The sequence below is a fragment of the Kryptolebias marmoratus genome, linkage group LG14 (genome assembly GCF_001649575.2).
Source record: "Kryptolebias marmoratus isolate JLee-2015 linkage group LG14, ASM164957v2, whole genome shotgun sequence".
NCBI lineage: Eukaryota > Metazoa > Chordata > Actinopteri > Cyprinodontiformes > Rivulidae > Kryptolebias > Kryptolebias marmoratus.
The window spans coordinates 11680824-11703508 of NC_051443.1; the positions used below are offsets into that span (position 1 = coordinate 11680824).

The 22685-nt window shown below is 40.3% G+C and overlaps 1 protein-coding gene across 9 annotated transcripts in view; it reads left to right on the forward strand.

The window, feature by feature from the left end:
* garnl3 (GTPase activating Rap/RanGAP domain like 3) overlaps window positions 1–22685 on the forward strand; it is an 84349-nt gene that overhangs the window by 48988 nt on the left and 12676 nt on the right. For 6 of the 9 annotated variants that reach the window (XM_017407790.3, XM_025004075.2, XM_017407787.3 and 3 more), the window contains 19 exons: window positions 2892–2966; window positions 4366–4465; window positions 6570–6688; window positions 7395–7459; window positions 9290–9353; window positions 9539–9565; window positions 9873–9948; window positions 11917–12015; window positions 12121–12224; window positions 16879–16987; window positions 17151–17196; window positions 17326–17432; window positions 17532–17647; window positions 18098–18220; window positions 18915–18989; window positions 19676–19790; window positions 19902–19928; window positions 20027–20131; window positions 21251–21367. In XM_017407790.3, coding sequence (XP_017263279.1) covers window positions 2892–2966; window positions 4366–4465; window positions 6570–6688; window positions 7395–7459; window positions 9290–9353; window positions 9539–9565; window positions 9873–9948; window positions 11917–12015; window positions 12121–12224; window positions 16879–16987; window positions 17151–17196; window positions 17326–17432; window positions 17532–17647; window positions 18098–18220; window positions 18915–18989; window positions 19676–19790; window positions 19902–19928; window positions 20027–20131; window positions 21251–21367 — 1669 coding nt within the window. Of the gene's footprint in view, window positions 1–2891; window positions 2967–4365; window positions 4466–6569; window positions 6689–7394; window positions 7460–9289; window positions 9354–9538; window positions 9581–9872; window positions 9949–11916; window positions 12016–12120; window positions 12225–16878; window positions 16988–17150; window positions 17197–17325; window positions 17433–17531; window positions 17648–18097; window positions 18221–18914; window positions 18990–19675; window positions 19791–19901; window positions 19929–20026; window positions 20132–21250; window positions 21368–22685 lie in introns of those variants that run through there. The other 3 variants (XM_025004076.2, XM_017407788.3, XM_037979425.1) reach the window with 2 other exon arrangements.

Genomic DNA, 22685 nt, shown 5'->3' on the forward strand with positions numbered 1-22685 from the left:
GGGTTGGTTTCCTGTAGACTTCAATGTTGAGACTGTCCTCTCCTACCATGTGCACCAGACAGTCCAAGAAAGGCAGCTTGTTGATGCTGACGACAACAAGCTGCCTTTCTTGGACTTTCTTGGATAGGAAATTGAGAAATACGTAAATCAATAGAATAACTCTTAGGTGTGGTTATTCTTAGTACCATTCATTTACATGGACTTAAAGTTGTACTGCAGACAGCCTACAGGGGGCGTTTGACCCATTTTGGCTTCAACTTCCGCTTTACATCCCTGTGTCTGGGTATTAATATATGTTAATATATACATTGACCATTGACTAAATCATAACATCTTAATTAATGAACCTGCAGGCTTTTGTTTAGCTGTGTGTTAATATACTTGACTGTTGTAGACTCTGGGATTGTTGTAAAGTGAAGAAGTGCGAAGCGTAGAACTGAAAGCCAGGAAAAACACATCCACAAGAATCATAATTTATTAAAACTGTGAAAATTGAAACGGTGATTTTCAGTTAAAAGTTTGGCCAGCTCTAATAGGCAGCTGGTATTACTTCCTAAGGGTCTGGTTTGTTATCCAGTTCCACGTTCCATCCTCTTACTGATCAAGTCATTTAGACCATTTCGGGCCATCTGGACGTTCAGGGCATGGCTTTTTTTATGTACTGTCTGAGCAGAGCTCTCTGTCAGAGACAGGGACAAAATATAGAATGACAGTCAAGAGGGTCAAAGAGCTAAGGGCAAAGAGAAAGACTTGAAGAGGAGGAGCAATGAGGGAGGAGAGAGTCTGTTGTCTGGCAACATCAGGGAGATGATGCTGGAAAATGGAAAAGATGTGGAAAAGTAAATGCAGACAAGAAGAGAAACAGATGAAAGTTTTACAGGTTTTTAAAAGAGCTACACAAACTTAGACATATGTTTTTTAGGAGATGTTCATGTTTTTGTTTGATATAGACACATGCCTAAAATAAAACTCTATTTCTAGTTGTTTCATAGACATCAGGAGCAGGATTCATTCAAATATGCTGCTAATTTTGGAAATCAGCAAAGTAGCTTTTTGAAGACAGTTGGAAGAAGAGGTCTCTTCCACCGCGGTGATCATCCATAAAATGTTAAATATGCAGCCACGAAATGCCCCAGTTAGCCTAACATGAAGACTGGAACCTGGCAACAAATCTGCCAGCCGCCCAATTAACATACCGCGTCTTGTTTGTTTACGCTGTGCAAACCCAGTCACAACAAAATAACAAGTTGTGGCTGCAGAGACATTTCAGGGGCATTATGCAGTCAGGCATTGTGCCATGACTTGGCCACATAAACATTTGCAAAGGAAAGCCAAGAAAAATCAGCAGTCTTAGACTCTTTTATTTATTTATTTAGTTAGTTATTTGCCATCAGAAACCATGCTCATATTCATCAGGCGAAATGCTGTTAAATGCAAATTTGAAATGACATTTCCAGAAACAGCTGGAACGCTTGCTTTGGCCTGCAGTGCAGCACATTTAATGCATGTTCCAGTCTGTCAGTGGAAATGATCAATTTCAGGGTAATTTCATCTGAAAAAAAAAAAACAAAAAACAGAAAACCAAGAAGAAGAATCATTTCTCTCTCCCTCTCGCTCTCCAGGAAGACAGATGGTGTTACTGGGATCAGTGCTAACAGCATGCAAACACACTCCCAGCTATGCTTTAATCTGTCAAATTTTTCAGCGTCTTATTTCCTGATTAACCATAAATACAAACGTCAGCCGCGACCTGAAATGCCTAACTTTGATTTCTTTACCCACTGAGGCTAGAAATGGGCAACGCCACTCAGCGAGAATGTGAATAAGACCCTCTGTGAGATCAAACACTGAACATGCACACATTATGTTCTCGTCTGTTGACCTCAGTCCTCAGACGACCATTAGCTGCCCAGTTTCGCTCACAAAGTCCCCTCTTTAGGGCCGTAACAGAGTCTAGAAGAAACAGATAATTAGGCTGATAAAATGAGAGTTTTACCGCAAAATTAGGGGCTCATTGCGAGACCTGAGTAATTGTGTGAATGCTGCGTCACTCACTGTTGGTCTCCTATTTGTTTTTTATTTTTCCATTTTTAATTTTTAATTTTTTTTTGCCATTGAATTATTGTGCATTTTTAGCCATTCATATATCAAAACGTTCAGCTGATTCAGGAGATGGGTGCTGCGCCTTTAGATTTTTGCAACTTTTATGCTTTTTAAGATACTTTATTCACAAATATGTTCCCCCATTGAAATACACTGAGGTCTCTTCAAAACAATCAAAAATGTTCTCTTTGAAATCTGCTTCAGAATGCTTGCTCTATTTTTGTCTTCTTATGCCACCTTTAGCTTTTAGCTACTGTTCTGCTACTTTTAGCTGTTACCTAGCCTAATGCTAGTTTTAGCACCAAGCTAGAATTTTGTTACTTTTAGCTAGTCTTTTGCTACATATCGTGTTCAGCTAACCTTTTGCTACATTTAGCATTTAACAAGCCTTTTGCTGCTTTCAGTTATCGTTTTGCCATTTTTAACTTTTAACAAGCCCTTTGCTTCTTTAGGCTTTTAGCTAGTGTTTTGCTTTAAGCCTTAAGAACTTGATTTCGGCTTCCTCAGCATATTTCAGCAGAGTCATTCAGCTCTCAGCGCTCTAGCTGCATCTCTCTAGCTCTTAATGGGATGGTTGTTGCTAATCTGTTCCAGCGGAGGGGCTGCTGGTGTGGGTGGGCAGCAGGGCCCATGCTGTTGTTGTCACGTGGTGTGGGTGTGGCTGCTGCGGCTCCTCTATTGTCGTGCGTGAAACTATATATCTGTGACCCCCTTCTCGTACTGTTTTGCCCCGAGCCCTGGTTGATCAGACGTCTAATTTTAAACCTGTTTTTCTGTCTCCCTCTCAGCTGATTTCCAGTGATGCAGATGGGGCCATTCACAGAGCGGGACGCTTCAGGGTGGAGAACGGCTCTTTGGATGAGGTACAAACAACAAAGCACACGTCCGTCCCTCCGTCCATCCGTCCCTACGTCCATCCATCTGTCCATCCGTCCATCCATCCATCCATCCATCCATCCATCCATCCATCAATTTTTCCATGATTACATATCTTACTGAATGACATACTAACTGCATATTTAATTCTTTTGACATTTAGGCTTATTTACTTCCTCTTCCAGAAATAAATGGAAAAAAATAAAACATTCACACTGTCCTCTGTTTCACATTCCACTGTTAATCCAGCAGAAATGTTATCATATTTCTATTAAAAGTGTTCCAGAAGTGCTACAGTTTGTGGCTGCTGCTGCTATTTATGTTTGCAAATAATATTCTATGTAAATCCCCATATAATGCAGAATTAAAACCACTGGGACATTTTTGAGATTAAAGGGTTTTTTTTTAGACAACAGCAATTCACTTTGGTTTTAGTCCCTCTCAGACAGGCTGTTAGCTTTTCTATCCAGTCAAAATTAAACTCTATTATCCAAAATGAGGTCATTCACAGAGCTGTCTACAACAGGTAAGATATTAATTGTTCATAACCTTTCCACAGAACTCCCACTTCAAAAGATCTGAACTATTCCTTTAACTAACATTTATTAAACGGCAATTTAAACTGATAATTTCCATGCTAAGGTATGAATTTATATATGCTGTTCCTGATTATTTCAAAAAATCGTTACATATCAGTTAATTAAAATAATATGAAATAACATAGTTGGTTAATTTAATAAGCATTTCATGAACATTGGTAACAAACTGTTTACCATCTGTTGGTCGCCATATCAAAAAAATGATGTAAATGAGCACATTTGTATAGAGTTTGTAGACATTTTTATGTAATGGGTTTTGATGCATTAACAAAGATAAAGTATTCCCTTCTCACTACCACTGAACTAACAATATTTCATAATGGTGACACCTAAAAGGATGTACAACAACTTACATCCACTATCCACAGATTTCCTAAAATAAAAATGTAGAAATCTAACAATAATCTAATATTCTCCCTGCAGTGTCATCTGCGTTTTAGTACCGGTCTCATCTCAGTGACTTTCCAGAAATACTGCTAAAAAAAAAGGTTTATTGTTTGCCCACACTAATGTGATTTACTCTCTTGTTTTTGTCTTGTCTTGATGTTATTTCAGTTATATATATTTTTTTTAAAAAACAGCTCTTACCAAGCTTTAAGCCTTTATAGCTCTTAGCTGGCCTACTTCCTGTTTCTTTATTTTTACATTAAGATACAACTTTGATAGGAACAAACAGTCAGAGGGTGTTGCGTTGCGTAGAGGTCTTCCACAGAAAACACTACTGTGACCATCCTAATGACATCGTGTTGTGTGTGTGTGTGTGTCTCCGTATGTGTGCCACAAACAGACCTCAGACTACACTCCAGGAACGTGGAGGAGAACGGACGTCCACCTGGAAAATCCGGAGTACCACACCAGATGGTACTTTAAATACTTCTTGGGGAAAGGTCAGTGCGGCTCTGCTTTGTGCTCTGTTGAGAACCCACACACACACACACAGACACACACACACACACACACACACACACACACACACTCACTCGCTCATAGGTAGTCTAAAATGGAGAACAACTGGCCGAGGTGGACCTGATGAGCCGGCTTACAGAGACGTCAGAAATAAATCACCCTCTCGAACATCTTCCCTGGTCCATGGGACTCACCTTTATTGGCCACATTTGTGTGCACGAACAAGGAGTTTGCTTTTTGTTCCAGCGCTCACAGCGTACAGACATCAAATGTAATATATACACTTAGAGGAAATTGAATAAAGATAGAAGGAACAGCATGTACGTTATAGGTTCAGCCATGTCGAACTGATTCACCACTCTTCATTTATCACTCGAATCTGCTGCGAGCCAACCATATTCCTTCTGAGAGCCACAAATACACTCTAATCTTTTACAACATCCCCGGAGGATCCCCGTGGAGGGAAAACCGTACCTGATGAACACAAGAAAAAGCTGTTAGGACTCGTCTTGAATGTCCAGCTCTGCGCGTAAAGCTCACAGCTAGAAGTGCATTTTGTCACCTGTCCCTTCACCTCTCCGACTCTCCTCACTTCAGCGTCCTCATTATCAGCCCGCCTGTCCTCAGACGTGGTGTAGGTGGCGATGCAAGTGGCTCAACAAAACATAACATGTTTCTTCATCGTTATGTGAGTCGGAAGGAAGGCGGTCGACTGAACCTGGGATGGACAGAGACACCCGTGAAGGCAGGTTAGACAGGAAAAACAAACTAAAAAACCAACAACAAATCAGTCCTCTCCTCCGCCCAGAGTCTAATGATGCTGCTGCATATGGAGTTTAAAATGAGCCATGTCTGGAGAAAAGTTGGCTCGACCCGTTTGGACCACGGCTGAGCCATCTGTGTCTCGCAGCCTGAGCAGAGCTCACTGCGCCGCGCAACACGCGACGAACTGGTGGCCACTTCCTGCGTGTTGAAGCAGCCTACATCCATAAAACGGCTTCACTGGGACTGCTCCTTTTCTTGTTTCCTGACTGAAAATAAGTCCAGATTTTAGGGCAAATACAGGCTCCTGCGCAATCGTAGTTGCAGCTTACCTAAAAGTATAAATGACAGCAATAAGGACAAAATGCTCGGCCGCCCTTTCCTGCCGGAGTTATAAACTGAGATCATCTCGTATTAATAAATTACGGCAGTGGAGCTGTGGAGATGTCTCAATCAAATTATGTGTTGTGAATGCCTCTCAGCTACCACCACATGAAAGTTAGCTAAATAGCTGTGAAACTGACTGTATTAAAGCCTTTTTCAAGTTTGCTAAAGTAGATTAGCTGTGGTAGCCATCTTGAATTGGGTTGACTCCAAAAGTAAACTGACTGTAGACTTACTACCAGTAAATACTCTCTGAAAGTTTCGTTCCAATCCATCCAGTGCTTTCTGAGATATTTTGCCAACAGACAAGCAGGAGTGACTCCAGCAGTTAATGGTAAAGACCTCGCACAGTGAGTAGCACTTGAAGTTAATCAAAAAAAAGTTAATCAGCCGTAGATGTACATCCAGTGATTACTTCCTGATTTTTTTATTAAAATCCATCTAGTAGTTCATGGCATATTTTGCTAACAGACAGACAGAGTTGACACCAAATAGTTAATTTTTTAAGCAAAAAAAAAACCTTCTGACGTCTGTTAGCGCTCCCCAATATGCGTTGGGGATCAGTTGCAGCTACCACTACACTAAACTTTAGGTTATTGTCTGCAAAATTAAAATGATTTCAATAATCAAAGCTGAAAAGAACAGGAGAAAGTGAGAAACCCAGAAAAGGGAGAAAATGACATAGAATAAAAACACATTGGAGGACAAGCCTGCAGACGAGGACGTAAAAAGAAGCGGCAGAAATCGTGTGTTTAATTGGATATGAATGTTTCTTTTACTTATTCTAAGTGAATTACTCTGTCATTTGAAGAGAAACAGGCACAAATGTGTGAAGGGATCTTCATGAAGAAATGGCAAATAATAACAAAAATATAAGATTTATGTAGTAAAGGAGAGGATACGTGTTTATTATTGTCTGTGCTCTTCTGTTTCCATTAGTCCACCAGAACTACGTGGGGACAGATGCAGAGAAAAACCCTTTCTTCCTGTCAGTGGTGCTCTCGGACCAGAACAACCAGCGGGTTCCTCAGTACAGAGCCATCCTCTGGAGGAAGTCGGTCAGTCCGCCATCTGTTCGCCTGATGACTGAAAGATGCACTCGGCTCAGTAAACACATCAACAGTGTGACAATAATAACTTACAAGTACAGGATCATATCATTTAAGAAGGGGCGCGGGAACTTTTGGCAATCTAATACGCCAAGAAACCCTGAAAATGTGTTTTCTTCTTGGCACACAATTGGAGATTTTTTTTTTGTTGTTGTTGTTTTACGTGAAGAAGCACAATCTTCTATCTTGAGGCACTGTGTTACTCATTTGAGTCGCTCTGTGTGTAGGCGTGTGCGAGATGCATGTTCATTAATGTGTGTTTGCTGTTTAGTGATTCAGTTACATGACCAAGATAGCTTGGATCTAATTTTGGCCTCCAGCCTCGACTGGAACCTGATTAGGGCGGCGCACCTCCGCCGCACGATCGCATCGATTTGTCTTGTTTCTGTCAGACTCCGACTGGTACAGGATGTTTGTTTCGTTGTTGTTGTACAACAGGGTCGCTCTGTAATTATTCCGTCTCTAATCGAAGAAAACGTGTGCGGTCTGAATTTGTTTCCCGGCGCACTGAAAGTCGGTTTTGAGCGGCATTTAAAAAAAAAAAAAGAGAAATACATGTTTTGAATAAATGACTCCTCAGATAAAATGCAAATGACGTTCACGGCGTCAGGTTTTTTTTTGTTTTTATGTTTTTCTTTTGTTCTTCCTCGCTCAGGGCACGTTGAAGATCAGCCTTCCCTACAGCCCAACCAAAACACTATCAGTCAAGTCCATCCTGAGGTAAGAAATGCAGCTCGGAGCTTTAAGGAACCATTTCTTTTATTTTTTTCAACCAGTATGTGTATAAGAAAATTAATAATAATTGGGCGGCAGCTGAAGTGTAATGTTTCTGGATATTACTGACGTCAGGAACAGAAACACATGGTCATGCACCAACAGGCTAAAGTGTTTTTACTGCCGTGCACTGTATTATTTACAGTCCTTATCGTACAGCTTAGGTGCAAGATATGCTCGCATCAATAAGTAGGCTCCATATTTTTAAAAAAAGACGAAACAACTTATAAATGTCTGTGTTTTTATAGATAAATAAATACAAATCTGTGGTTGGCAGGTGCTAGGAGTCACATCAGTGTTAGCTTGTTCAAGAAATAAAACTAAAAATTCTTCACTTAACCCTGACCCAATTTTATGTTCCTTGTGAACCTATTAAAGTTTTGATGAAGGCTTTCTTCAATGACCTGAAAAGTCGAATAGTTTTCCTGCTCAGGTTAAGTTGTCACCACTATCTGGTTATAATGTTTTAAAGACACGTTGTGGCATATTCATATGTTTTGTTTTTGTCCCTAAGCTGCAGCCTTGTTAACTAACAAACCATACATGTTAGGATTTTATTTTCAATTTTTTTTAAATACATTAGTGGATGTGTGTCAAAGCACAAACTAAACACATTCCTTTAACGTATTTCTTTCTGTTTGTTGACAAAAGGCGGGAAGAGAAATGTTACTAAAAATGTTACATATTTCACAAAAATATGGTGAAATGGAAAAAAAAATTGGGACTATTTTTAGCCTCTGAAGTCGGAGTCAGTAAAGAGTAACGATCTTAGCAACCAAACATCTTTCTTCATCCAGCCGTCCATTTTCTTTACCTGCTTTTCCTGTCCTGCTCACGGGGGAGCTGGTAACAGCCGTCTTATTTATTGTAAATGTTTAAAGTGTTCAGCTGAAGAACACTGAACAGCAGTGGTGAGTTAAACTAATCAACGGGTTTTCATGACATTTTCAAGAAACGTCAAACACAATCTGGTCAAAGTTCAAGGTCAAAGGTCAACGTCACAGATCTGCTCGTGCTCTAATTCTGCAGCTGTACAAAAAGGAATGTTTAACTGCACAGCTGGACACCGTATTGGTCAAGGGTGATCACGATTGATTTCAAGCTCATGTGAGGTCAAATTTCAACATCACAGCTGACCTAGTGATCTAACTCTGCAGCAGTGTAATGTAGGAATGTCAAACTGCACAGCTAGACACCTCATGGGTCGAAGATGATGCCTGTTGAGTTCAAGGTTAATGAGGTCAAAGGTCAAGGTCACAGGTAACCCTTTTAAAAAAAGTTTTATTCACTCTGTGGCCTTGGTAGATGTTTGTGCGCTCTGACTGCTTCTAGTTGTAAACTGTTTGGTTGTTTTAGACCGAAATGTAGAAACTTGACAACTAGATTGCATTAAACATCGTCGTGGCTGTTATACTTCAAAACCTAGCAATGTTTGGAGTTTCACACTGTATGTTCCATTTATTTTCTTGGCATCGTAGATGACACGGTTATTTATACCCAGGAGATTCTGTATCCACTAGCAGATGTCGTGAGAGACCAGGAACAGAATATCAGACAGAGGAGATCAGAGATTATAAAGTCCCCCGGCTGAGTAGCGTCACTGCTCGAAACTCAAACGAGCACAAATGGAGCAAACTAGATGAGGAATCTCCTCTATCAGCTCTGATTTTTCCACGTTGGGCTGGGGGCCGTTTATCTTCAATCGGATCTAAAGCCTCCCTCTTTTTCTCTTCTCTTTTTCCTCTTCCGATATTTCATTTCCTGCTTCGATTACAGCGCCATGAACATGGACAGGTTTGAGAAAGGCCCCAGGGAGATCCTCAATCCAGACATTCAGAAGGTGAGAATGACACCGGCGCATCCGTCGGCTCCCATTCAGACGGAGCACAGGTCCATTTCATGCCATAGCCTGATCAGCAACACCTAAATATAATGTCCTGGGGCTGTGTCACCTGTAGCTGGAGTTCTGCTTGGTGAGAATGACAGTTTTTATTTCTTTTCTCTCCCCCCCCCCCCCCCCCCNAGGACCTGCTGGTGTTGGAGGAACAGGAGGTGTGAACGGATAAAGTGCAGTTTTTCTTGGTTTTCAGTTGGTATTTGTAGCAATTCTGATTTATTTTCAAGGATTTTAAAGGGTTTGGCTGATATGAATTATTTTGTTTTTGTTGTTTACGATCAGTTAAAGTTGTATTTGATCAACATTTATGACATCAGTGAACTAAATGCTGTTTTGCCTGCCCTTAAGAGCAATTTTACTTATCTTAAGTAACATCATGCAAATTATATGTACTTTTCTGTTCATATATACAGTATATTATTGTTGACTACTTTCCTGCCTGTCATCCTAATTACGTTCTAGGGTTCTGTCAACTTTAAATTTGGTGTACTGTTTGCCAAAGACGGGCAGCTCACAGACGATGAGATGTTTAGCAACGGTAAACCCATCTCTGCACCTACTTCTGTCCCCGTTCAAATTCAGTGTTTTCTCATGAAGAGAGTATAACATTTTTAAAAGTATGACTGTTCAGACATTTAATGCCTTATATGTTATATGATATCCAACATACAAACTTGCTATTGTTACGTAGACTTAGTAGGGTTTTTTTGTCCTTGTTTCATGTGTGACGTGAGTCAAAGGATATTTTAAACCATCATCTGGTCTTAAGCAGTTTTTTTTAAATGAAGCAAATCAAACCGCAGTAGCACGGGACATATCACTTCGTGTGTGTTTATTTGAAAACAGTAGGTAAAAAGTCAGTACACCTTTGATTTCATTGCTTCTAGAAAGACCTCTCCCAGCACAAACTTCATTCATCACCTCATCAGTTTAGTGAAAAAGCAGCTCTAAAACATTTGTGGACACTTCCTGTATGTGCCTTCTTAAGTTCCTGCTGCTGTATTTTAGTCAGTGAGAGGTCTGGACCATAATTAGGTTGGGCAACACCTTGAGTCAATTCTTTTTTAATTGTTTTGTTGTAGATTTGCATCATTGTCCTGTTGTATAATCCAATTTTATTACTCTTCAGCTGTCGGACATGCAGTAGATGGCCTCACATTTGACTTTGGACAGCCTTGGCGTACTGAGAAGTCTGTGTTTATATTTAGTGTGCAGAGGTCCCATAGCATCACTACTCCTCCCCCGTGCTCGACAGTTGTTGGTGTAGATTTTTGGTCCTCTGAGGCATGGCAGTTCCTAAGAGTTTTAAAACAAAGCGACTGGACTTCTTCTCTTGTTAGCAGAATAGTGAAAACTCTTCAACTCACAAGAAAAAAAGAAACTAGTTTCGTAGGATATGGTTGACGTTTAGTATGAGAGGTTTATGTTGGTGTGTATTTTGACTTTTACCAAGCATGTCTTTGTTTGTTATTGCCGAATGTTGTTCCAGTCTTGAGGTTTATTTAGAATCAACTTCCTGTTGGCTTTCTGCCTTATTTGTTTTGAATAGAAAACAAAACCTTTCAGAAAAAAACTATAATAACAAGCCATTTCATTTTGTTTGTTTCTCTGAAATTAACTTTAATATCTGACGATTTGAATCAACCCTGAAGGTTTTAGGTTTTTGGAAGTTCTTTAAGATTTCCTGGTCTAACCTTAAGGTGGTTTTACTGCACTCCTGGATGGATCAGCAACTCTCTTAACTGTTACACACTTGTGATCGATCTTTAGTAATATCCAGTGATGGACTCCAAACTCATCCTCTGAGTTTGATGGGCAGTGACAGCTGGTTTTCCATGGTTATTGCTAATGTCTTTCTGCCTTGGCGTTGTCTAAACATAGAGCAGCAAACGACCCAAACTTCATCTTGTATCGAGGAACTCACAAATATTTATGATCAGTTGATGGATGGATTGGCTTCACAGCAGCTGACTGCTCCTTCTTATTGAGTTTCCATGGAAGCAGCTGTGGGCTGAATTTCCATGCATTATGTCTGTACTTTGGTAAATAAATATTGGCATGCTATAATGGTTTGAGTGATGAAATGCATTTGTGGTAGTACTCACTTAATTTAAGATAAGAAGCAGATAAATATTTTATTCTGACTTGACACGGAGAACCTTAGAAATGAAATAGGATGTGTTCACATCCATCCTGCCTCCATTTATACCAGTTTAGAGTGAGGATACTCTCAGTAGTTCCACAAATTGCAGTTCAATATGTCTTTTATTAGCGGGAAACAAATTTCTGTGAGCCTATGTGTGGATTTTATTAGCAGGTAGATGAAACCAAGTTGTTTTTCTTCCATTTTCAGTTATTCTAAGCTAGTCACTTGTACTTGTTGTAAACAAAAAGAGAGTGGGACGGATGTTTTATTCTAACTCTACGCAAGAAATACTTCTCACAAAGCTGGAAGCTATCTCTTCAGTGCTCTAACATAAGTCATGTGCTTTTTGTTTTGTTGTAGAGATGGGGAGTGAGAGCTTTGACAAGTTTCTCAGTCTGCTGGGTGACACCATCTCACTGCAGGGATGGGCAGGTTATCGCGGAGGGCTAGACACCAAGAGTAAGAATGCCGCCTTCAGTCACAGCGTATCGGCATCAGCTTATTGTTCAAAGGCTTCAAATATGTTCATCTTTAATGTGTTCTGTTCACGTTTTGTGTCCGCAGATGACACTACAGGGATTAAGTCCATCTACACGGTGTATCAAGGCCATGAGCTCATGTTCCACGTGTCCACCATGTTACCTTACTCTAAAGACAACAAACAGCAGGTGTGTGTGTCTTTATGTAAGGTTTGTTTCATTCTGTCTGTCTTTAGTTTTTGCACCAACTGGAACAAGTATGGTGCGACAAAGGTTTATCCTTTTTGATCTTCAGCCAAATAAAAGCTGAAATAAATGACATTTTTGGTTTCTTTCAAAGGTTTATTGGATATCAAAGACTAAAGAGGGTTTGATAGCACAAGATCCTTTGACATGTACACAATAAAAACTGCTGTGTTATTTTGATAACCCAACTGCTGGGTTAAAGCTGTTTGATTGTTTTAAACAAATATAGGGTCAAAACCTTTGAGCCAGTGGTTGGGTCCACCTTTTTGAACCTGACTGGACCGCTGCTTTAGGATTTAATAAGTAAAGGTAAGATGGGGAAGAAAAAAAAAACTTGTTGGCTTTGGTAATTACTTTAGTTTGCACTAGAGAGTGAGTTTGGATTCTTCAAATAACATCCGTTGGTTCTTTTGTTCTTGTCAAATGTCTGAGTAGAAAGCTAATAACCCAATCCTGCTAAAAACAGGGTTCTAATTTTGACCCAGCACTGGTTACAAACTGAGTTGTTTTTAACCCTGCAGTTTTTAACTGTGTATAAACATTAAGCCACGAGGCACCAAAGACAACAAACGGTGCTCCACCTGCGGGTGATCATCACTAAATTGTTTGTGGGAAACATTCACGTTGTTCAAAACTGTAAGGATTTTTGGTGATTTTCTCCCTCTGCTTGTAGCGCCTCTTATTATTAATGAGCCTGAGTAAAATGTCTTGTTTTCACAAGTTTTCCTTCTTATTATTAAGGGTGTGAGTGCTTAAGCATTAAAACACCCTTACGCTTAATTTTTCTGTTTCTGTCACAATTTTTGGTTCGTTCCCGGGTTGTTAGGAAAGGCCTGTTCATTAAAAGCACTTCAGACGATCAAGAACAGTGTGCTGTGACTTTAGTAACGATCCAAGATACAATGTTGACAACATTTGCTAAACAATCCCACATGTTCAACGATAGGAGCTTGGCAAAAGCTGTGAGAAAATCCAGACTTTTTGTATCTCTATATCTCAGCAATGCTTCACAGTAAAAACACCATTTAAGCTTTAAACGAGTCGTAAGACTTTGGGCTGTCGCCAAACGTGTCACCTTTTTATCATTTGTGTAAAATCCCAGTTTAAGGTATTTTATGAGTGTTTATTGGAAGGAATATTCAGATGTTAGACCATCTCACTTTTGAGCTGTTTAAACTTTCCAAAGTTTTTGCAAACCTTCACACTTATGTATCAAAACGTAGGCCTTTCTGTCTTCTTTTACCCAGCATAACGCTCACTGCTACAGGACTTACTGCAGACTGCAAAGTGCACACGGTTAAAATCTAATTTGCTCCGATTATTTTAAGGTTTGAATTTTACCTTTAAACCTAAAGTGTTAATTTGTCATATCTACACCAAAAACCACTGTCCAAACTAAAATTCACGTGAATCATGTGGCCGCCTGAACTTGCTGCTGCTCGTGGTTCAAGAATATTTTTAATACGACTTTTTAGTTTTTGCACAGCAGCTGTTTGTGGCTCAATTTCTAGTTTGCTTTTTTTGTCTGCCTTCTTATTACTGTCCCCACCACTCCCACCCCCCTCCCGTAAATTAGAGAGAAGATATAAATGTGTCTTGGATTGAAGTCTTTATCTCTCTCATTTAATAGAGAAAAGATACTGTTTCAGCAGCACAATGACACAGAGGCAGAACAATGGCAGTGACTAAATTCAGCCACTTTAGAGAGAGAAGGGGAAGAAAAGGGACATTATTGCTCTCTTTTTTTTCTTTTTTTTTGTCATTCCAATATTTGTGATGTAAAAGGGTTGGTCCTTCGTAGATCTGACACATAATTGGGTTTCCTTTAAAGAACAGACACTCTGATGGTCAATAACAGGGAACAGCTCGTCCTGCGTGTGGCTGCTGTTGTGTTGCACGATTTCCTCTTCACCTGCAGAACGAGAGCTGCAGATAAACTGAATATCACACCTAACATCTTTGTTAGTTCAGACTAACCTGTGAAGCTGTGGTGGTAATTAATCTCTGCTGTGTGTTTCATATACATCAACAGTATTCATGGAGCTATACAAGTGTTGTTTTAGGGAAAAAAAGGGTTGATATTGTGATTATTATGAAGTAATTTTTTATTATTATTACAGGGATCATTTCAGATCAGGAATAGTATTTTGGCTTGACCGTATCCCCTTAGAGAAAATGAATTATATTAATTTTGGGTCTATGCAAAATTTACATTTTTCATTCTGTGAGTTCTTCAATCTCATTGTTTTCAATTCAGTCTTTTTGTTAACATTTTATGTCCCATCTAATGTCCTATTTTTGTTGGCTCCATAATTGTTTGAAATGTGGCGCATTACTTTTTGTGTCTCTTTCTGCCTTTTTACTTTTATTATCATTTTATCACTTTGTGCTTATTTTACTGCTATTCCGTGTTTCATTTTAGTTGTCTTTTTGTCTCTGAGACGTAGATCCTTTATTTATTTATGAAATAAAAGCAAAGGCCTCATGATTCTTTGGGTTCCTGCACTTCTGCCTTTTAACCATTTTCTTTATTAGGCTGTTTTCTTTTTCTCCAAGTTACCCAATGAGCAATAGATGAAGTTTCCATGTTGAGTTCAGTTGTAGCCCTTAGTTAAGTCTGACTTGCTTCGATTTAATATAGATTACATTTAGCCAAAGTGTCGTAGTAGTTGATACTACTACTCAGCTGAAAATTTGTAAAAGACACAGTTAAAGTCTGTGTGAGGATTTGGAATTTTGTTGTTTCTGTTTTGGTTTTCTTTATGGTTTTTCTGTGGGTTTTAATTTGTGCTTTCAGTTTGGGGTTTTTTTCCTGTTTGTGTTCCTGCTCAGTATTCACTCCTCCTCTGTCACTCTTTTGCCTTTCTTGCCACGCCCATCTCCACCTGTCCATAATCATTTCCATTCACCTGTTTCCACTTCCCTCGTTACCATCAGCACTCAAATACCCGGTCATTTCTCCCACTAGTCGTCGGATCATTGCTTGTTGTTTGCCGTTCTAGTCTAGCTGTTTCCTCGCCATGCCATGTTTTGGATTTTTTTGTTATGTTTTAGTTGCTGCCAAGTCAGCTTTTGTTTTGTTCTTTTCCTTAGTTTAATAAATTAGTGTTGTTTGAAGAATGAGTCTGCACTCTGGGTTCATCTCCGTTTCCACCCCGCATGACAGTCTGTAATTCATGTTCAAATCCCCCAAAAGCACAGACCCAGGTTTCAAAGCTGACTAAAAATTTTAAATTTGCATTTTAAATGTCTAAAAAAAATGTACCCACATTGTTGCAACATGTTGACCAAACACGATTTCAGTTCCCTAACAGAAAACCCCCCAGAAATTTAACATGTTCTTCACATGTGGAAAACCATGTGATCACTGAGGTTCCTATTAACATGTTGGAAATGTTCCAAAATCCTGTGGAATTATGTGCAAAACGTGTGTTTTACATGTTGATTTTACAGGTAAAATCTTGTCATGATTTTTGTTCCTGATCCACACAGGAAACCTGTTTTTCACGTTTTAGATGCCGCAATTCACATGTTCATTTCACATTTTTACATGTGAAATTCACGTGTCTTTTTCTGTAAAGGTTGTAAGCTGAAAAAGAGGCTATATTTAATATGAACAGATTTTTTTTTTCAACCTTTATGTTTTACTGGTAGATGAAAACACTTAGCTAGATAAAGTAATTTCATTTAAAGCGATAGTTCAGACCTTTCGAAGTGTGTTTCTGTGGAAAGGTTATTAACAATAATCATCTTACCTGTTGTAGGTAGCTCTTTGAGCCGCTTCACTTTGGAGAGATGAACTTTAATTCTGACCAGGTCAACAAGCTCAGTCCAAACAGGCCCAAAGTGAATTGCTGCTGTCCAGAAAAAACATTTATATTTCTTCCACTTTCACATTACACAGTTATTTACATGTAGTTTCTGTGGTCATTTACAAACGCAAATAGCAGCAGCAGCTAGCTGTAGCACTTCCTCCCGGGGCACTTCCGGCAGAAACATCAAAATGTGTCTGCTGGTACACAAATGTAATGTGAAATTATTTGGCGGGGTAGAAGTTTGTAATATAGTGTTTGCTTTAACTGCCATGGAATCATAGAGATTTTATTTTTATCTTGGTTGCATTCAGACTAGCCATTAGCTCATCAGTGCAGTTGAAACTGAACACCATTTCTCCAAACTGAGGTTGTTCGAAAAGCAAACTGCGGCAGGTGAGATATTAATTTTCTGTAACCTTTACGTAGAACTTCACTATAAGATTTGAGCCATCGCTTTACTGTGGGATTGAAACAGGGAACTGTTCAGTCTGTGCTGACAACAATATGCCTCTGAGAGATTGTAAGCAAATTCCCACAAACCTAAATATCAGTCATGACCAAAAATGAACCCCAAATCATACAGTTAACCCTATTGCTGTATCCAAATTAAGTAAATATACATCCTTTAGTTTGCTTTAAGCAGGGTTGGTAATGGCTAATTCTTCACATCAGTGGGTTCCCTTTTTTACAAAGTGGACAAAAAAATCAGTGCATGTTTTAAATAAAACGCTGCTACATCATTCTTAACTGTTGTCTTTTCTCTTTGTGTGTGTGTGTGGCAGGTGGAGAGAAAGAGGCACATTGGAAATGACATTGTTACCATAGTGTTTCAGGAAGGAGACGACGCGTCGTCGTCCTTTAAACCGTCTATGATCCGATCCCACTTCACGCGTATCCTTCACATGGACGATGAATGTCAAAGAAATGAGGCGGCAGTCAGTGACATCCGAGCCACGCTCGCTGGAGCATTTGGAAAAGCAAAAGCGCAGCGATGGAAATGTGTTGGATCGCTGTCTCCCGTATAAACAGTTTTTCCTTATGCTTTCATTTCCAGATATTTTTGCATTAGTTAGGTATAACAGACAGAATGATAGTTACAGGTGAGTTTTGATTGAGCTTTCTGGAAAAGTTGCTTTGATCCTTTTACTTAATGCCTGAGTTTAATAAAGGAGAATCAATTTGATCTGCCCTGTTAGATGTAGCTGTCTCATACACACTCTCTCCCACAGGTTGAAGATATTTTCAGAGGAGAGCGTCCCACTGTTTGGACCCCCGCTCCCAACTCCGTCTGTATTTACTGACCACCAAGAATTCAGGGACTTTTTATTAGTCAAATGTAAGAAAACGTCACACACAAATGTATCTTGATCTTTTTTTGTTGTTGTTGTTGTTGTTTGCTTGTTTTTAATCATTTTCAATTTGATTACTTGTTCAGTAATCAATGGAGAAAAAGCCACACTGGAGACGCCAACGTTTGCCCAGAAACGTCAGAGGACCCTCGACATGTTGATCCGCTCGCTTTACCAAGATCTCACGCCGGACCTGCACAAGGTACCACAGCGGTCCAGAGCACCGCTCCTGTGCGGAGGCCTGGCTGAGCGTTGCGTTTTGGCGACACCCAAGCAGTCTCCTCCTCGCTTTCTCGCTGTCACCAGCAGCGACTGTAGCGACTGTCGAGTTGTGCTCTGCTGTTTCTGACTGCAGCCCTCAGTCTGCCTCTGCCTACTGCACCACACTGACGGGACACCACTGCAATGCTGACTTTCTCAGCAGGGCTCCCTCTCCTCACATCACTTTCATTTTTTTTCCCTTATTTCTCCTGGGTTTTTCCACCACACTTTTGCTTTCACTGTTGCTCCTAGCACAACTCGGTTTAAAGTCTGTTTCACTGCTGTTGCTCCTGCCTGGGTCAGTCTCTGAGACCCCCTTTTCTTTTTGTTTGTTTCTCTTTCCCTGTGTGCGTGTGCGTGCGTTGCCACATTTTGTGTGTTCCCCGTTTAGGTTCCTTTTTCTCCTCAGAACATGTTAAACCGGCGCTCCTTCAGCGACGTGCTGCCCGAGTCTCCCAAGTCCGCCCGTAAGAAGGAGGAGGCGCGGCAGGCTGAGTTTGTCAGAATAGGGCAGGTAAACACACAAACACATGCACACTGCATCTACAAAAACTCTGCAGGAAGCACCGAGAAGAGCACACACACACACACTCTGAGGAAACACTCAAACGAAGGTATCAACACAAACAATTTGAATCATCTCAGAAACGTATTCACGCTTTTCAGCTCAAATTCTTATGCATGCATGAGGGGGGAAGATATAATGTCGGCACCTGTGACATTTATTTTTATATTTTTAAGTGTACCAAACTAAAATAGACTATTTATTTTATGGATGCTTGCTGTTGTGGGTAAATTGAGGGAACTGAACGCCAGCAAGCAACAGAAAAATGAAAGATTTACAACTTATATATTGTCAGAGGCGTTAGGACAACAGGCAAAAAGCACACTGCATGTCCAAATATGTTTTTCATTAAGTTTTTTTTTTAATCCTGGCACACCACAGTGCATGACTAAGCCTTTATATAGCTGGCCTGTTTAGGCAGATATGTAAATGGTATTGGTTTACTGCAAAGCTTAGATTGGCAATATTCTGTCTGATCAAGTGGTGGCTGCATAAACAGACTAGTTTCTGTTCAAATTTTGACATCATTTCTTCTTTATGTTACACTGAACAGATGTAGAAAAAGAACATGGAACCTACATCGTACCAGTTAAATATTAATTTCTGATTACAGTATGTGTGGGTTTTTTGTGTTTTTTCTCAGGCTCTGAAGCTGAAGACCATCGTTAGAGGAGACGCACCAACAAGCCTTGTTACCACCGGCCTGTGCAGAAAAGAGGTGACAGCAAAAACTTAAAGACATTTTTTTTCAAATGATTTTGACATCAGTTTAATATAGTTTAACATATTTTAAGCAGCCATCTTATCCACTTATATACTATATTTAAAAAAAGTTTAAAGTAGGAGGCATATTCATCTTTTGGGTCTCAGTCTTATCGTCCGCTACCAAAAGGTTAAAAATGGGCGATAGTGTTTTTGCCTGTGTCTGTGTGTGTGTGTGTGTGTGTGTGTGGGTGGGGGTGGGGGTGGGGTTGTCTCTAAGTAAAAATATATCATTACCCAGTGGATGGATTTTAATGAAACTCTTTGGAGTCAAAGTGATTCAAAATGGTCGCCACAGCTTATCGACCTCAACAAACACAAAAATGGCTGTAATCCAGTTAGTTTTACAGCTACTGGGGTAAATTTTGGTGTGGTAGTGGCTGAGAACCATCCCTGACTTATACTCTGAGTGCTAACAGAGTGAGATTGTGCATAATAGTGTTTTCAAGGTTTAACTAAAAGTAATTTCTCATGATCTTAGTTAAAAACTCTGTCTTGAAAGGTATGCATTCTTCTAAGAAACACAAGGCTTTTAAATGATTTATTCATCATACTGATCAGAAAGTTTCTTTGTAAGCTAAAGATGGTAAGTATGAATTTTTTCCCATGTGTTTATATGTGCTTACTGTCCGTGTACTGCAGCCATGGGAGTCCCAGTCGTTCTGTAGCACATTTCCGTATGAGATCGTGTGCTCTGACTCGTGGGGTCAGTCTCTGCTGGCTGCCACCGACGCGGCGGGGGTCATGCTGTTGGATGGTGAGATAGTCTTAATTACCCTAACGAGCTTTCCTAAACTTCCACACAATGCCAAGCGGAATGTCCAGGTCACCAGTGAAATGTTGATGGCAACGATTTTTCACATTTCAGGCCCTGATCCGACGTTGACCAGCGGTGGTGAGTGAAGGCCGATTAATAACTCTGTCTGTTGCACAGTTAGAAAGCCTTTTGTTCAGCTGCCGCTCCGGCTTTTGATGGCGTGATTTGTATTTCAGAGACGCAGACTCTCCCTCCAGTGCAGGTGTTCGACAAAACCATGGCGGTGAAGCAGATGCACGTTCTCGAGCCTCAGGACCTACTGATCACCCGAGCTGACAAAGGTGAGCTTTAAACGAGAGGACAAAACCTGCCTCCTGCTTCCTCCCTGCACATCAGACACCGATTTCCTCTCGACTGTACTGTCCTCTCTTTTCTTCCTCCCATTAAAGCCGAACAGTGTTTACACCTCATCTTCATTCTCATTATCCTCTCTTAATTAATCTCTGTCATCTCTTTGTGCCGCACTGCTTACCCTCTCCTCCTTAACTGGTCCAGATGACAGACTGATCTGTCTCTGCAATCTAAAGAAGCTGGCCTTCAGAGAGCTCAACCCTGCAGAGGTCGAGTCTGTTTGTGCTGCAGGACCCCCGAGAGAATGAGTGAGACTGACTGATCAGAGCTCCTAACAATAAAAGAAAAAAAAAGGCATTCCTTGAAGGACTGCATATCACACCCTCCATTACATGCCAGAGTTTTTACCTAATATCGTCATGTGCTGAGCAAAGAAAAGGAAGTTATCGCCATTTTGGTCAAACCTTGCAAAGCTTTATGCGTGATCTCATGTGTTAGCGCTCAGAGTACGTGTTGAGGATGACTCTCAGCTACTCCCACACCAAATTCAGCTCAATATCTGTAAAACTGACTGAACTGTTTCCCTTTTTGTGTTGGCTAATTAGCCATGGCAGCCATCTTAAATTGGGTTGACTTCAAAAACTAGAGTTATAGAAGTACATACATCATGAAAATCCATTCACTGAAACATAAGATATTTTGCTAACACTACAGGCAGGGGCAAATATCATAATCACCTCGTTGCCTACAATAAAAATACTGCACAAACTCTACAAACAGGAAGTCACTTTGGACGGAAACCAGAAGTCTCATGTTTGCTTCAGCTAGAGGAGCATGTAATTAATTCCCCAGCAGATGATTAGCCAACCCTAATATTGACAAACAGGGCTGACTTGGATTTGACGGTGATTATGTGATGTCAGCGCAAACATTTGTCACGACCATGTGTGGGCTTTGATAAAGCTCGTGGGAGAACACGACCCTTAGGAAGAGCCCCGCGGTAATCCTGCCACCACTGTCTGGTCGTGGGAGGATGCTTAAAACGGAGACGGCAAATTAAGAGTAACCTTCTTGCAAAACAGAAGTGCCGTTTTCTTTTGTCTCTCCAGGGAAGGACGCCCGGCTCTACGTGTTCCGACTCAGCTCGATGAAGAGGTGCCTGGAGGAAAGGCAGCTGGTCAGAAGCAAGTGCGACTGCAGGGAGAATAAACTGGAGAAAACTAAAGGTACCGGGCAAACACACCGGTGGCACAGGCGCCAAACTAATCCCTACAACAAGAAGGGAGAACACTGTGCAAGCTGAAAACACTGCTCTGAAATCATGAAGGAAGAAAGAAAATAGTTGGGTATACAGTGAGAATGAGTTTGCTGTCCTTAAGATTTGAGTCAGAGGCCTTGATAGGTGCAAAACAAGCCATCTCATCAACAAAATTACTAAATTATTCACCCCTTTTTGGCATTCTTTCTGTTTAGCTGCCTTACAACCCAGAATTTAAAATGAATGTTGGGGGTTTGTATCTTTAAAAGCCAATAAAAACTGAGCGTGCATAACTACTCTATACCTCCCCTCAAAGTCACTAGAGTTACAGCATCAAGTCTCCATGTACATCTATAGGAGCTTAGCGCATCTAACCACTGGAGTTCTTACCCATTTTTCTATGGCAAAACTGCTCCAGCTCCTTCTAGTTGAATAGGCGCCCCTTGTGTTCAGCCATCTTAAAGTCAAACCAGAGATTCTCAGTTTGGGTAGGACCTCCTTGGGCTGTGACTGTTGGAGACTCAACATTGCCAGAAAAAAGGCAAGGTTTCCGTTGAAGTCTGAGTGTTTGCAACCAAGCGACCAGCAGGAACGTGCGGTGGCTTTTTGCACAGCCTATTTTTGTGTGCACAGCTTGTAAAGCTAAATTCTAGGCCATGCACGTTATTTCACTGCCCACCTCCCGCCTGCATCGTACCTACCTCGGCCCACTTTGTACCCACCCTGCCAGCTACAGAATTTAAACCCCAATGTGGCTTTGTTGACAGTGATATGCTTTCTGTAGGTCTCTGTACACAAGAAATTAAAGTAAGACAAAAATGTTTACTCGTGTTTTAAATATTAGCCTAATGTGGTGGTGCTTAGCTTCGGTTATAGTAAGGCCTGACTCAGTAAACACAGGTTTCCATTTTTGTCTTGCATTTTAAATATTTACACTCAACAAAGCATTAATCAGTTAGTTTTAGAGGAAATGACATTCATTTTCTTTGTTTTTTGATAGACTCAAGTTAGCTGTTTCAAGTCTGTTTTAACTTGATTTTGTTTTCCTTTGTTATTCCCAAGACATTTCTGAATAATATAGCAATGATGTAAATACAAAGTTGATATTGTTGCTGATGTAAGTGCTTTAAATTTTCTCTCAAAATAAATTTGGAATATTATTCTAACTGAATCCAGACAACTACTTTTGACTTTTTTCTCCTGAGCTTTTGCAGAAAGAATAAATGAATTACACCGTCGAGGATTGACTACCTGTTTAACAGTGTCCATTGATTTTTCAGTAACAA